Source organism: Cervus elaphus, chromosome 5 (assembly GCF_910594005.1).
Source record: "Cervus elaphus chromosome 5, mCerEla1.1, whole genome shotgun sequence".
In the NCBI taxonomy this organism is placed as follows: Eukaryota; Metazoa; Chordata; class Mammalia; order Artiodactyla; family Cervidae; genus Cervus; species Cervus elaphus.
Window position 1 is genome coordinate 111763653 of NC_057819.1, and position 15074 is coordinate 111778726.

General features: G+C 50.9%; 1 protein-coding gene across 4 annotated transcripts in view; it reads right to left on the reverse strand.

The window, feature by feature from the left end:
* PLXDC1 (plexin domain containing 1) overlaps nt 1-15074 on the reverse strand; it is a 65778-nt gene that overhangs the window by 16362 nt on the left and 34342 nt on the right. For all 4 annotated transcript variants that reach the window (XM_043904382.1, XM_043904380.1, XM_043904381.1 and 1 more), the window contains 3 exons: nt 14817-14916; nt 5579-5674; nt 640-721 (listed from right to left, as the gene is read on the reverse strand). In XM_043904382.1, the coding sequence (XP_043760317.1) occupies nt 640-721; nt 5579-5674; nt 14817-14916 (278 nt within the window). The remainder of the gene's footprint in view (nt 1-639; nt 722-5578; nt 5675-14816; nt 14917-15074) is intronic.

Here is a 15074-nt window from a genome sequence, read left to right on the forward strand (position 1 = left end):
AAACACAGCTTTGTAACTTGTCCCAGCTTTCCACAGATACCTGCAATGTCCACACCCTTGGATTTCAGGGAACCCTGTTGTAGCCTGAGAACAGTCTTGAGGTGGGGTTTTGGGATCGTGGGGCTCTTGCCCATAGACGGTGGGTCTTAGGCTCACCCTTGAGCTGGCAGGTCTCACACTTGCTTGCGGATGAGGCAATGAGGTAAAAATGCAGGCTCCCTGGCTTCTTTCTGAAAGACCCTGATGCAGGGGGCCGGGGGTGGGCCCCAGGAATCTGCACATTTAGTTCAAGCCCTAGCTGATTCTGGGATGCTCACAGCTGTGGACCACTCTTGGAAAAGGCCTGCCAGAGGATGAACCAACCCCCCTGGTTGTGAGGAGGGAGCTGCAGTAGCTGGAATCTCTGAATGGTCTTCCAAAGTCTAGAGTCACTGCAGGGTGACATATAGTCACCTTGATGGGTCACAAGCCTCAGGGAGACACTCACTACCATAATATTCTTGTCCTAAGTGTCGGAGTAGCACTGGCCAAAGTTACCTTCATGTTGGCCATGAGACCTGAGGCAGGGAGCAGGGCGGTGCCACCCTCTGCCCGCCGCACAGTCTGCCCGTGGGAACCAGAGCTGAGCCTGGTACAAACCTCTGGAGGACGTGGCACCAGCTGCAGTTGAAGGTCAGGTCTGAGGACATGCAGGCGTCGCAGCTCCGATGCTGTAGGCAGGCTGCGAGAGAGAAGAAGGCAGCAGTCCCTCAGCACTAGTCCCTCCACAGACCTCCAAAAGGTGCGACTTCCCTGAATGCTGGGTCCTTACAGAACTCTGGAGGCTCCAATCAGCAGGGACCCTAGAAGTTTATAATGCCACCCTCACTTGAGTCCTTCCCTGGTGGCTCAGATGGTAAAGAATCTGCCTGGAAGTGGGAGATCTAGGTTCGATCCCTGGGTTGGGAAGACCTCTTGGAGAAGGAAATGGTGACCCACTCCAGCATTCTTGGCTGAAGAATCCCATGGACAGAGGAGCCTGGTGGGCTACAGTTGATGCGGTCAACGAGTTGGAGACGATGAGCAACACACATTTGAGTCCAGCCTTGATTCTCCGGCTCTCCCTCTCTACCCTCCCTTCCTCCCTCCCTCCCTCCCTGTCCCTACCTCCCCACTTCCTTTCTTCCTTTTGTCACTAGCGGATCAAGCCCTGAGCTGCTGCTAGCCATTCAGCAGTAAGACCTGGTACCTGCCTTCCTGGGCCTTACAGTCACACGGGAAGACAGATACTAAGCAGATCATCAAACAAAAATATCTACATAATTATCATTGTGATATGGTTTACAAAGGAAGATTACAGGGTGTCGTAAGGATGTACAAGGAATCATGCTTAGTCTGGGAAGTTAGACTTCTGGCCTGTTGCCTACAATTTACAGGGTTGAAAAGGATTTTTTTAAAATCAAGATATATTTGACAAACAACAGCATGTTAAGTTTCAGGTGTACAACACATTGATTTTATCCATTTATATTGCTGTACAATGACCATGGTAGCCTTTGCTAATGCCTCCATCACTCCACATTAGTATCGTTTCTTCCAGGGCTGAGAACAATTAAGATCGAGTCTCTCAGCAAATTCAGTGTTTATAATACAGTTGTGCTGTCTTCTATCACTTGAAAGGATTTTAGATGTCCTGGTTTGACCAGCTAGCGTTCCCCACTCCTGATGACTCCATGTGGCAGAATTGCCATCAGACACCCACTCCTGGCCTGTCCACCTCCTCCCAGGGAAGTCTGGGCTCCGAGTTTTCAAGAGTAAGCCAGGCATACGGGATTCCATTCCTTTCCTCTCCCTCTCCTCTTGGAAGTGAGCTAGTCCCAGGGAATGTGCTGACCTCTGCTCAAATGGGCTTAAATCTTCCCTGGAAAGTCCCCTGACCTCTTGGTGCCCCAGTACCCCATTTGTAATAGAGGGATCAGGATGCCGTCTGTGTGGTAGGCCAGCCATGAGAGGGTTTCTAACGTGCTGGCCACATGGGGAGCCAGTGAATGACACTTGTTATCGACTCTGGTCCATCATTCCTCTCAGGTGCTCATTCACTCATTCATTCTTTCAACAAATATTAATTGAGCATCTATCAAGGGCCCAGTACTGCCCCTGGAGATGCAGTGTGAACAGGAAAAGCCAGAAGTACTGCCCTCATGGAGCTTGCAAGCGAATGGAGGAGATGGTCGACAAATATACAGATGAAAAGATCCACCCTAGGGCTCCGCCTGGGCTTCCCTGGTGGCTCAGATGGTAAAGGAACTGCCTGCAATACAGGACACCCAGATTTGATTCCTGGGTCGGGAGGATACCCTGGAGAAGGGAATGGCAACACACTCCAGTAGTCTTGCCTGGAGAAGTCCATGGACAGAGGAGCCTGGTGGGCTATAGTCCATGGGGACACGACTGAGCGACTAACACATTCCTCTGGGGCTTCCAGTGGTGAGAAGGGCTAGGAGAATAGGGGAGCAGAACACGTGGGGGTGTGTTTTACTCAGGGAGGCTGGGGAAGGCCTCTGAGGAGATGCGGAGAAGGGGAGCCAGCAGGCAACTCTCCTGGGGGAGAAGTCCAAGCAGAGGGACCCCTCTGTGCAGAGAGGCCCAGGAGGAGTAGGTTCCAGGGTGCTCCCAACAGCAGGTGGCACTCTGCAGGGTGGAGAGGTGGAAGGTGGTAGGGATGGGGAGGAAAGGCAGCTGGGGCCTCACTGGGCAAGGCAGGGGGGAAAGCAGGGAAGTTAGTGGAAGTGGCTGCGGGAGGGTGTGTGGATCCCTTCTGTCATCAGCCAGCCAGAAAAGCAGAGAGGGCCAGGGGAGCAGGAAGGATGGGAGCTGGATTTTAAGAGTCATTCACTCGCTCAAATGCTGCCCACTTAAATGACCTTGGAGTGGCAAGCAGCTGCCACAAAATCCATGCATTTTACTGTAAGGACAGACAGGCACTGACCCGGAATAACTGTAAGCAGTCTGAGGACTCATCTGATGAGCAGCTGAACAGAACACGTTGGTAGCAGCAAGAAGTGACCGCTAACCACAGAAAATGACCACTTACTCAATAGGCATTTCTTCACTCTGTGGGTTTTCATGGGCCTGGACCACAATCCATTAATTAGGGAACCAGTCTGCATTCAGTGGACCCCCAGCAAGGCAGCATCTGGGAACCAGCCCTCGGTGAGGGGAAGAAAAGCTGCTTCGGGCACTGCGTGGTCACCTTTAGTTGCCTTCTGGGAGGGACTGGCTGCAGGGGGCAGTGTCTCCTTTCGTCTACCAGGGCTTTGCAGGCTTTGCAAGGGTGGAGGGAACATGGCAGGCAGAAAATAAGCAGGGACTGGCCTGACCCCATAATGACAGCGCTCTGGCTATTTTCTTCTCTGGTGCACCCAGAGGGTCTACACAGTGCCCAGCAGGTGGTAGGCAGTTAACAAAAGTTTATGGAATTGATATGGAGTTGCTCTCATTCCCATTTTATAGAGGAGGAACCTGAGGCTTGGAGAGAGTCACAGAGCTAAGAGAGGCAGATCTGGGTTTAAACCACGATCTGTCTGAGCTGAGAACCTGAGCTCCTAGCCTTGAGGTTCCCCGGGGAGACCCCCTTCCCCAGCTTCCACCTTCACGCCAGGCCACCTTTTCAGGAGTCTCTTCTAGAAGAAGGACTGTCCATGGAGTGTAATGGCTTAAAGAGCCACATCTCTGGAAGAATTTTGGCTAAGTTCCCCCCACCCCCAAAGGTAAGGGAGAAAACCTGGGGCTGTGGGGTGCAGAGTTTTCTGAGAACAAGGCAAACCAGCTTCCAGGAGTTTAAAACACAGCTTTGGTAGCAACTCCCTCCTGGACATGGGAGCCCGTGACCTGGTCATTCCCAATGACTCTGGAGGCCCCTTAAACGGCTCCAGTCAAACTGAGAAAAATCCCTAGGAGCCTCATGAGATATTAAAAAAACCCACTGACCTTTACTTTCATCTGCATTTCAGATGTCCTGTGCGCTATTAAATGCTTACAGAATTCACTGGAGGGGTGGGAAGAGGCTTAAATGTACAGACGTGTCCCAGAAACGCACTCCCAGGATGTTTCACTTCTTCTGCCTGGGTGATTAGCCCTGCCCTTGGATGTCCTTGCTCCCAAATGTAGTTTAGTCATTCCTGGGACTCGAGGTTTGCTCTCACCAGTCCTAGAGGAAGCTCTGCCCAGAGGGAGGGCGGCTGGGATGGGGGTGAGGCTGGGACCCCAGGGGTCCCAGCCCTGTCCCTAGGCATCAAGGGAGGACACCTGCTGGGACATGGCCTAGCATTAAGAAGACCCTTCCTCCTCCTCCTTCTTTCTTCACCCCCTGCTCCCAAAACCTCCACGGAAAAGGAAGAGGAGGGAAGCAAGAACCACCCCAGAAGACAGGGAGAAAGCCATGGCTCCAGAGGGAAGCAGGGAGGTATCATGAAACAGGAGAGGAAATTAAAACTGTCTTTAGAAATATAAGCATGGGGGCAGGGGGGTGGTGGTGGCGGGTGGCAACTTCTCTGGTGGTCCGGTGGTTAAGACTCCATGCTGCCAATGCAGGGGACATGGGTTCAATCCCTGGTCAGGGAACTAGATCCCACATGCCACAACTAAACACATGTGCCATAACTACTGAAGCTCATGAGTCACATAAAAGACCTGGTGCAGTTTATATAAATAAATATATATATATATATATGAACAGGAAGCACTGTCCTTCCCTCACTCTCCCCATCTGCCCTGACTGGATCCTTCAGGCTCCGCAGCAGCAGTGGGGGGCCTCCACCATGGCGTGCCTTCAACAGCAGGTGAGCAAGGTGCAGAAGAGTGACAGGACCCAGCCCCCTGGATCCTGGAGGGCTGCTGGCTAAATCCCGACACTGCCTTCTGCCTGTGGATACCAGCATCACTCCTCCTCTAAAGAAAATGCAGTGATAAACTTATGGTTCCATTCAGTTCCTGTATTATCTTTTCTATGCCCTCAATCCAAGTTATCAGAGGTATTTCTTTCCTGAGTTACAATTACATGTTAATAACAGCGCCTGCATGCTAAGTCGCTCAGTCGTATCTGACCCTTTGTGACCCCATGGACTGTAACCCCTCAGGCTCCTCTGTCCATGGGATTCTCCAGCGAAGAATACTAAAATGAGTTGCCATGCCCTCCTCCAGGGGATCTTCCAGACCCAGGGCTCAATCCTGTGTCTTCTGCAGCTCCTGCACTGCAGGCTGACTCTATCTCTGAGCCACCGGGGAAGCCCATTAATACCAGCAGCTGCATGTATCAAGCACAAACCATGCCCTGGGTCTGGGATGTGCCAGTTAGTGTCTGGACTTTCATTTGCATCCTCAGCTCTACCTAGTGCGGTTCTCACCCATACCATAGCCCTGGGAAGGAGGCAGTGTGAGGCCCATGTTACGAATGAGAAATGGAGGCCCAGAGAAGTCAGGTGGCTCTATCGAGACAGGTGACCCTGGTGAGCCTGGGATGGAACTCAGTCTGACTTCAGTGCTCTTGCGAGGATGGCGGCATGCCTCTCTTCCATCATTGGGGACAAGCCCTACTTACTCGGCAATGGGGTGAATTCCACGGCAGATGTGCTGGTGACCTTGCTGGGGTCCAGCTCCACACGGTGGTATTCAAAGATGGTCCTCCTCCGAGATTCTGAAACAGAGGCAGAGCCTGTCATCGGGAGCACTTCACAGGGTTCGGGACCTGGAGCCTGACAGGGGGGCAGGAGATTGTAATGAGAGGAACCAGGAGTCAGTATGCAGTCCCTGAGAGCAGGAAGTAAAACCATCATCCCAGGATGATGATGTTGAAACTGTGGAGACACAGGAGGATGGGAGTTGACTTTGAGCAGCGAGCTCTATGTCATAAGCAGGTTGACAACGCAGCGGCCAAGCTGTTGCTGGGGCCAGAACACAGGAGTCCACCCTCTGTGCCTTCAAAGCTGCTGTCCCCTTGACCCATCACACTCTTCCACCCTTTCTCTTCTTGTCTAGCTCACTCTTTCAGATCTAGCTCAGGGCCTCTTCCTCTGAGCAGCCCCCCTTGACCAGCTCCCTCCTATTACCCTCCTTTGCCCCAGGCCCTCCTCCCACTGCACTCCTTGCATTATGTGGGCATGATGGTCAATTTGGAGGGTGGGGACCACTCGACTGTGATCATCTGGTCCTGAACCTGACCCACAGTGAGTGCTCTGCAAATGTCTGCAGATGGACAGGCTGACCTTGGAGATCCTCTCCCCTCCTCGATGGTTCAAGGGCCAGAACCAGGTTGACATCCTGCCTCAGTCCCTGCAGAAACTTCCTAGGGGACCTCAGAGTCAAAAGACCTGAATTCTGAGTTGAGTTCTGCTCCTGACAAGTTGGATACCCTTAGGGCCTCAGTTTCTTGTCTGTGAAGTGGAAAAACATTAACACCTGCCCTAACACCCTTGCGAGTAAAAAGCTGGAATTGTAGATAGAAAGACTTCCTAAAATGGCAGTCTGAGATGCTCTGATATTTCCCCCATGCCCACCGAAGAACCATGACTTGCAATTGGTTTCCTTCAGCTCCAAAAGACAGGCTGCAAGCAGCTGAGTTTCATGAATGAGTTTTCCCACGAGGGGAAAGGGCCACTTAGTATTTGGCCTACCCAGGACCCCTTCTACCTTCTGGAAACAGAAGGAACTGACCCCAGCCCCTTCCTACATGTGGTCTGTACTGTATCTTCTTTCACGACTCTGCCTCCTTGGCCAACAGTGATTGGTCCAGGGTTGGGCATCTGATAAAGTCGGACCAATCACAGACTTTCCCTGGGACTTTTTAATTGTAACCAGGCTGCCCTTTGCTCGCTAGTAATAGTGCTGAGAAGATGCAAGCTCAGTGTCCATGAATGGCCATAGTTCCAGTCTCACAGGGAAAGCTAGAGGATGAAGCCGCCTTGTGGAAAGAAGCGTGGAGTACTGGTGGCATCCCAGTCCCTGGAGTCCCCAGACCTGCCCTGGTCCTGTGTTTCCAGGTGTTGGCTCTTCCTTTGGTTCTTTGGGCTACTTCAGTATTCCCAATGCACCCCTTTCCAGCTAACTAGTTTCAGCTGGTTTTTTGTCACTAGAAGCCCAGAATAGGTGAGGAAATAAGTTTCCTTCTAGCTGAAGGTGATTTTGAGGAAAGTTTCCTGAGGTGGCAGAACTCAGTAGGGGCATCCATGAAAAGGAGGGTGTCCTGTGCAGCCACTCGGCACCCCGACCTGAATGAAGAATCTAGGGCAGCAAATATTGCTCAAAAGAACATTTCAGTTATGTTTCTATCATCTATTTATCCTCAATCTATAGTTTGGCTCAAACAGTAAAGAACTGACTTGCAATGCAGGAGACCCTGGGTTCGATCCCTGGGTCGGGAAGATCCCCTGGAGAAGGGAATGGCAAACCACGTCTGGAGAACTCCACGGACAGAGGTGCCTGGTGGGCTACAGTCCATGGGGTCACAAAGAGTCAGGCACAACTGAGCAACTACCACCTCCTCAGTCTTAGAACTGTTCCCTCCGGCTTAAGCCAGGATTGAACCCCAGGCGATGACCCCAAAGCATGCTCTCTTCCCACTGTGCTCTCTTCTCTGCGGCAGAGCCTGGGGACACCTCTGTCCCTGAAACGTCTGCGACCACAGAATGTCCTTGAGACATTCTGTGCAACACAAAGGAAACTGCTCCAGCGCCGGGGGCCACAAAGCTCCCCTGGACTAAAGAGGAATCTGCAGCCCCACCTCAAAGGTCTGCACTTGAAATGTGAGTACCACCCACTCACATGTGCACATGTGAGCGCCTGCACACACACACACAGTCACGTGTGTGTGTGAGCACTTGCATGTGCACACACACACACACACACACACACACAGATTTTTTTTGATATAAGCAAGGCCCCTTGCCAAGCAGGGGTGGGTCTGAAAGAGATTGAGATGAGAGATTATCTGCTCAAAAGAGGCTCCAATTTTCAATTCACCCAACAGCCCACAGGTGCGGTAGGGCCCTCTCTGTGTGACACCAACTTCTCTGCAAAGGTGGCCTGGGTTTCGACTGAGCCCGGGCCATGTGAGATCTTAGGTGGAGGATGGGGAACTTCCAGGCAGCCTTTCACAGCTCCATCCCACCCACCACCCCCAGGGGCCAACTCTCCTGAAAAATCACCAGCTTCAACACCAAAATGGAATAGGATAAAAGTAAATGTGAAACTCCAGGTCTTCCAAGATGCCTGAGGCCCTGGAGTCTAGACTCTGTGTAAACATTTATTCCTTAATCTGTCTCTTCTGTCAAGGCTCAACTCAAATGACAAGTCCTCCTTGAAGACATCCCCCAAGCTGGGGTGCAGTTAGGGGCCCCTCCTCTGAGCTCCACAGCCTCCCCCCGCCCGTGCCCCATCCAGTGGCACCTGCTTCACAAACACTTACTCTGCTGGCCACCCACCCCCTGAGACTGTGAGCTCCCCAAGGGCAGAGCCTGCAAGTTATACGTCTCTGTCCCCTAGCCCCTTGCCCCAGGCCTGGCATACAACAGGGTCTTGAGAAAGGACTGTGAATGAATGAATGGCTTATAAATAGTCAGGAAAACCCTAGCAATTTATCATAACTTCAGCCCGCAGCACAAAGGAAGAATGTCTTTCCTCCCCAGCCCACTATAGAGTGCGGCCTTTCTCAAAAGGGCTGCCCCCAATGGGCCACAGAAAGCCAGACCCTTCCGAAGTTTAGAGCTTAAAGCAGGAGAATTGGCTTCCAGGGTGTCTCTATCTACAGCGCTGTAGGGGAGAGTTGGCTCTCAGTTAGAAAAGTGAAAGTGCAAGTTGCTCAGTCGTGTCTGACTCTCTGTGACCCCATGGACTATACAGTCCGTAGAATTCTCCAGGCCAGAATACTGGAGTGGGTAGCCTTTCCCTCCTCCAGGGGATCTTTCCAACCCAGGGATCAAACCCAGGTCTCCCACATTGCAGGGGGATTCTTTAACAGCTGAGCCACAAGGGAAGCCCAAGAACACTGGAATGGGTAGCCTATCCCTTCTCCAGCGGATTTTCCCGACCCAGGAATCAAACCTCGGTTAGAAGGAAGGTGAAATAGGAGACAAAGGGGTCAGTGTTGAGGCATGAAGAGAGTTGCATGAACTTGTCAAGAGAGTAGATTTTGGGGATAGAGAGGAGCAAGAAGCAGCTGGGGAAGGCGGGGCTCCCAGTAAACCTTACCCCAGAATCTAGGGATGGGTCTCCCCACCAGCCAGCTGGGGAGTGGGGATGTGCCTCAAGTGAGGGTGCAGCCAGAGATAATGGGATATATCCTCCAAAACCCAGCACAGCCCCACCAGCAGGGAAGGGGAGATGTGTGTGGTAAGAAGGGGGAGGAGGGTGGGTGGACGGAAACATATCTCTGACTGAAAATATTTGCTCACTTCAGCGGCCAACTTGTACTTGTTTAAGTATCTGATTTGGTAAGACTTTTATTTCTCAATGAACAGAACCCTTAGTATCCCAGTCTGTATTACTTGCATTTGGATTATCTTGCCAACATCTGGGGCTCGCCCAAAGATGATGACGTCTGTCTGCATAACCAACAGATCCCTCCCGGAACCGAGATGGTGGCCGCCCCAGAGCCACATTCCGGGCAGTTTGAGACGTTCTGTGTTATCTTTGCTTCCACTCATCAAACATTCAGAAATGCTAAGATCCAGACCCAGAGAGCCCTGCCATGCAATCAAGAGATGTCCGTGGCTCAAAGGAGAGCTTGGCATGTGCGGTTTTGTTTCCACACTAGACACCAGTGAGAGAGGGTTAGTTTGGTCAGAAGAAATCAGACTGACAGATCCAGCCACAAACTTCCCTCCAAGATGGTGGCTACCATACAAAAAAATTGAAGATGGTGGATCAGCAGGAATTTTTCATTTACTCATTCACATCTTCCTCTGCTCATTCAGTTATCCATTTAATAATCATGATTCAGCCCCAGTAGGAGACCCCAGAGATAAATACAATGAGAATCCTATACCCCAAGGAGCTTGCAGCCCAGCGGGGGAGGCCTCTCAGCACAGATGTACAGTAGAAAAGGGACTGAGGGAGGAGAGGAGACAAGAAAAGGCAACGCTCAGGGAGCAGAGTAGAAGGAAAAACAGGAAATAAAAGTAAAAATCAGGGCTATGGGGGGCGGGCTTGGGGGAGGGCACCAGGATGGATAAAACACTACAACAAACGGCACCACGGAGGATCCTTTATCAGGAGCAGGGGGATGATGAAATGGGCCAGATATGGTGACGATACCCCCTCCCATGCCCTGCTTGGCTGGTCCTCCTCGCTCCTCCGCCGTCAGTTCCGGGGCCTCCCCTCCCCACCCGGCACCAAGGTGCAGCTCGGGCTTCTGCCACATTTCTCAAGTTTGCCTTTGAAACGAAAGGAAGGTTCTGGAACAGGAGAAGGTTCTAGTGCTTGGGCCGTCCAAGGCCATTCTGGGGCCAGCCAAGGGGCAGGTTGCCATTTGGAGCTTTTAATAAGGAAATCCTCATTAATCAATTCCATTAATTCAGAATCTGTCAGTTTTGATATTGGAGACCCTAAAGTTGCTTTTATACTGTCCATGAAAGAAAGGGTTTCTTAAATGAATAGAGGAAATTATATTGACTTCTGGACCCTCCTCCAGTCAAATAAAGAGTGTATCAACTATTCTGTATGTTTTGCTGCTTCTGCAAACAGATGCTACTAATCTGAATCTTTTCTCTGCAACAAAGCACATTCTGCAGACTCTCTGCTCCAAAGCCTGCAGAGCAGTTTCTGCAAGGAAGTGATGGTAAGAGAAACTCTGCCTGTTTTCCTCCCTCAATCCCAGGAATGAGACTGTGCAGAATTCCTTCCACCTTCAGACAGGGGTGGGAGGAAAGTGCTGGGAGCCTGGGGAAAGGAGAGAGTCTCCCAGACATGGTTCAGTGGCTGGGGGATTCTTGAATAGTGAGGAGTAAATGCCACTCCTCACAGCACCCCAGGCAGGGAGGAGGCAAGCTTGGGTGCCAGGGCAGGGATATCACCTATTCTATAGGACAGGTGGGTTGGGACAACAGGAATATCCACAGTGATGATCACAGTGACATTGTCTGTGGACCAAAGGCCTCTCCCTGAACTTCTATCATGGTTTTTTGAAATCTATTGTTATTGGGTTGGCCAAAAAGTTCATTTTCCATATAACATCTTATGGAAAAAACCCAAACGAACTTCTTGGCCAACCCAATATTTGCATCTCAACCAAATTCAAATAAATTCCCTATTTGCTGAGTTGACTATCAGACCCAGAGGAATCTGATCTCTCAGCCACATAAAAGCCATCACTCTGAAAAGCAGGAGTTGTAGCCTATTTTAAAATCCAATGAAGGCCAGGGATACTGCCCTAGAAAAAGGCATACACGTGATCTACTTCACCCACACCTCGGTGTTCCTTTCAAGTCCACGCCTGATCCCCAAGCTGAAAAGTCTCTGACAGAAAGAGATGCAGCTATCAGAGCACTCACCCCTAAACTCAGATGTCAGGTTCTGTTCTGACTTGGGGTCACCAGAGGGCAGAGCACACGGTCTCCACCACACCCAGTCTCTTCAGCACCGGTTCTGGAACCCATTTTTTGAGCACCTGCCCTGCTGCAGGCACTGGGCTAAGTGCTGGAGCAGCAGGGAGCTCACAGCTAGTTGGGGAGAAGATGAATGAGGCAGGATGGTGTCATGAGTTCTATATTAAAGCTCTTAAGAAAGTACCCAGAGGTTGGAGGAGGAAGCCATGAATTTTGCTGCATGGAGGAAGCTGGACCAATGGATAAGGAGGATTTTGCCAAGTGGTACAAGGGTGGGGGGTGGCATTTTATATGAGGAACTGCATCAGAAAGATGAAGATTCCCCCTTGGCATGTTTGGGGAACACAGGGCATGCAGACCAGTGCTGACTGGACAGAGTGGTGGTTGATAGGAGGGTTCAGAGGCCAGCCCGTAAAGGTAGGCTGTGCCCATAATACACATGAGAAATACAATTAACACTGTTGTATGTTATCTATGAAAGTTATTAAAAGAATAAATCCTAAGAGTTTTCATCACAAGGAAAAAATCAATTTTTTTTCTTTAATTTTGCGTCTTCATGAGATGGAGATGTTGACTAAACTTATTGTAATCATTTCACGACATATGTAAGTCAGATCCTTATGCTATAACACCTGAAAGTTACACAGTGCTATATGGCTTCCCTGGTGGCTCAGTTGGTAAAGACTCCACCTGCAATGAGGGAGACCTGGGTTCAATCCGTGGGTTGGGAAGATCCCCTGGAGAAGGGTATGGCAACCCACTCCAATATTCTTGCCTGGAAAACCCCCATGGACAGAGGAGCCTGGAGGGCTCCAGTCCATAGGGTCGCAAAGAGTTGGACGTGACTCAATAACACTGAAAGAAAAATAAAACAGTAGGCTATGCCCAGCTGTGTAGGCCCCAAGTGCCACAATAAGAACTCTGAATTAGTGCTTTGGGCCATAAGGAGCCAGGGAAGGACAAGATCAGCTCTGTTTGGCAGTGACAACAAGGAGTAGGTGGACAGGGGGCAGGGAGCCTGGAGGCCGGGAGCTGCTGGGCAGCGTCTAGAGTCAGCGTGGGTTTCCCTTGACTGGTGGACTCAGCGCCTCATGAACCACAGCTGGAGTCACCTGACCTAGCCGCTCCCACAACAGCCCTTGTATCGCCTCCAGGTCTCACAGAACAGGCACAGCCGCCCTCCTGTTATTTCAGGTGGGTTCTGCTTCCTCCCTCGCCCCTCATTACCACACCTCCCCACATCTCCCTGGCTTGCTCTAAAACAGTCTTTCATTTTAGAACCACAGAGGAGCCTCAGAGGCAGACACTCTCGAGGGATCTGACTTCCTCTCACTCACCCTCATTCTACAGCTGGATCAACACACATTTCCTGAGACTGCCACTGGGCACAGGGCCTGTGAGGGAGGCACAGACTCCACCCCCGAGGTGCGTAAAACAGGGCGGTGGTGACGGGCAGGGAGGCATGGATACCAAGAACAGTCCTTCCTGTAAAACAGCCTGGGTGTGTGCACACAGTGCTGTGGGTGTTTGGGGAACTGAGGAGGGAAGAATTCCCCACTCTGGATGGAGTGGGAGTTGGTCGGATTTAGAAAGCCTCAACGGTGGACACCAGGGTTTAAAATACAGAAGATTTGGGTTTCAGTTCTAACCCTCAGAGCTGTGTCACACCACCTCTCTGAGGCTCCTTGTCTTCATTTAGAAAGAGACAAATGCACAGACTTCATTTACAGCGCTGCAGGATAATCCAATAAGATAACTATAAGCTCAGTATCTAGGGATGAGGTTGTAATCAGTGTGCCCCTAAATGACCCCAGTGATCCCTGCCTCCTGGGATTCACACCCTGTTTAATCCCATTTTGAGTGTGGGCTGGACCTAGGAACTTCCTTCCAACCAGCAGAAAGTGGCAAAAGTGATGAGGTTATGAGAAGGCTCTGGCTTCCCTCTTGCTCACCCTCTACTGCTGTCTTCCTTGCCTGCTCTGATGGAAGCCAGCTGCCACATATGAACTGTCCTATGGGGAGGTTCATGCAGCCAGAACTGAAGGGGGAACTGATCTTGTCACAGCCACATGAAAGCTCTTAGATGGCCCCCCAACAGTCACTGAGGCAACCCTGGCAACCACCTTAAGAGCAGCCTGTGAAACAGTCTAAACCAGAGGACCCAGTTAAGTCATGCTTTGTTTCCTGATCCACAGAAACCCTGAGATAATATTTTAAGCCTCTAAGTTTTGGCACAATCTGGCCCAGGGATTGAACCCGGGTCTCCTGCATTGTAGGCAGATGCTTTACCGTCTGAGCCACCAGGGAAGTCTGTTATGCAGCAGTAGCTAACTAATACAATCAGGGTGATACTGAAACTCTTTAGTAACTCACTCAGTATGGGTTTTAACCAATGAATTAGCAGGGTCTGAGCTACTCCCTAGAGTGCTGGGAGTTTGGGGGTGGGAGAGGGGACAGTGGAGGGACAGGTGAAGTGATGGCAATTAATCTTATGGAAATACTCACACAAGAGCATAAAAGTACCTATTTGCAAGAATATTCACTGCAGTATTATTTGCTGTAATCAAAGATTGAAACAACTGAAAAGTCTGGGCCCAGGGGACTGGTTCAATTAAGGTACATCCATGCAAGGGGTGTACAGTTATTAAAAAGAGTAATCCAGAAAGATGGGCAGGATATACTTTGTTCAGGAGCAGAACAGAGGACATCATATGCCATTGTTTATGTTAAATACACTTATGTATACGTACCTGAAGGCTTGTAGCTCTAGAAATATCCTGGTGGCTCTGGTTGCCTCCAGGAAGGGGAATTGGGGGACAGGGATCAAGGACAGGAGAGAAATCTAATTTTCCTGCCTCTTGAAGCCCCCTGCAATGCTCCTTCTATCATCTGGGTTTGGGAGGCAATTATGGTTGTGTTCTGGGAGGACTAATAAACCCTAATTTGGTGTCTTTGGAGATTTTCTAAGTGGAGGGTGTGCTGAGTAGAAGGGCCCTGGCTCCCCACTCCCCTCCACCACCAGAGCAGTGCCTCCCACTGGAGATTTTATTGGAAAAATGGTTCCTCAGCTCGAACGAAGAGAAGTTGGAACTCATTCTGCTCCTTTTTTCCCTCAGTTCCCACTTAACTCTCCCCACCCCCCAACCACTTCCTGTCACTGCCCTCTCCCCCACCAGCCTGGCTCAATCTGAGCTGAGTCCAGCCCTGTCCAGGGATCTCTGTGGGCCCCTGGGGTCTCACCTGGTACATCTGGGGATGGATTGAGAATCATGAAGGCATCTGACAGGCCTGCTTTGACAGGGTGCTGGGACGAGCTGATTTCCAGGACGGGTATGGGGATCTGCAGGGGGAAGAAGAGGCTCCGTCTATCCCTCACACACTCTTGGACCAGCTCTCCTTGGAGCTTCAGACCCATCTGCCTGGTGGGCGTTGCCTCCTGCAGGGCTCAGACTTCTCAAACCCAATGCGCCCATCCAAATTCCAAATCTTCCGCACATC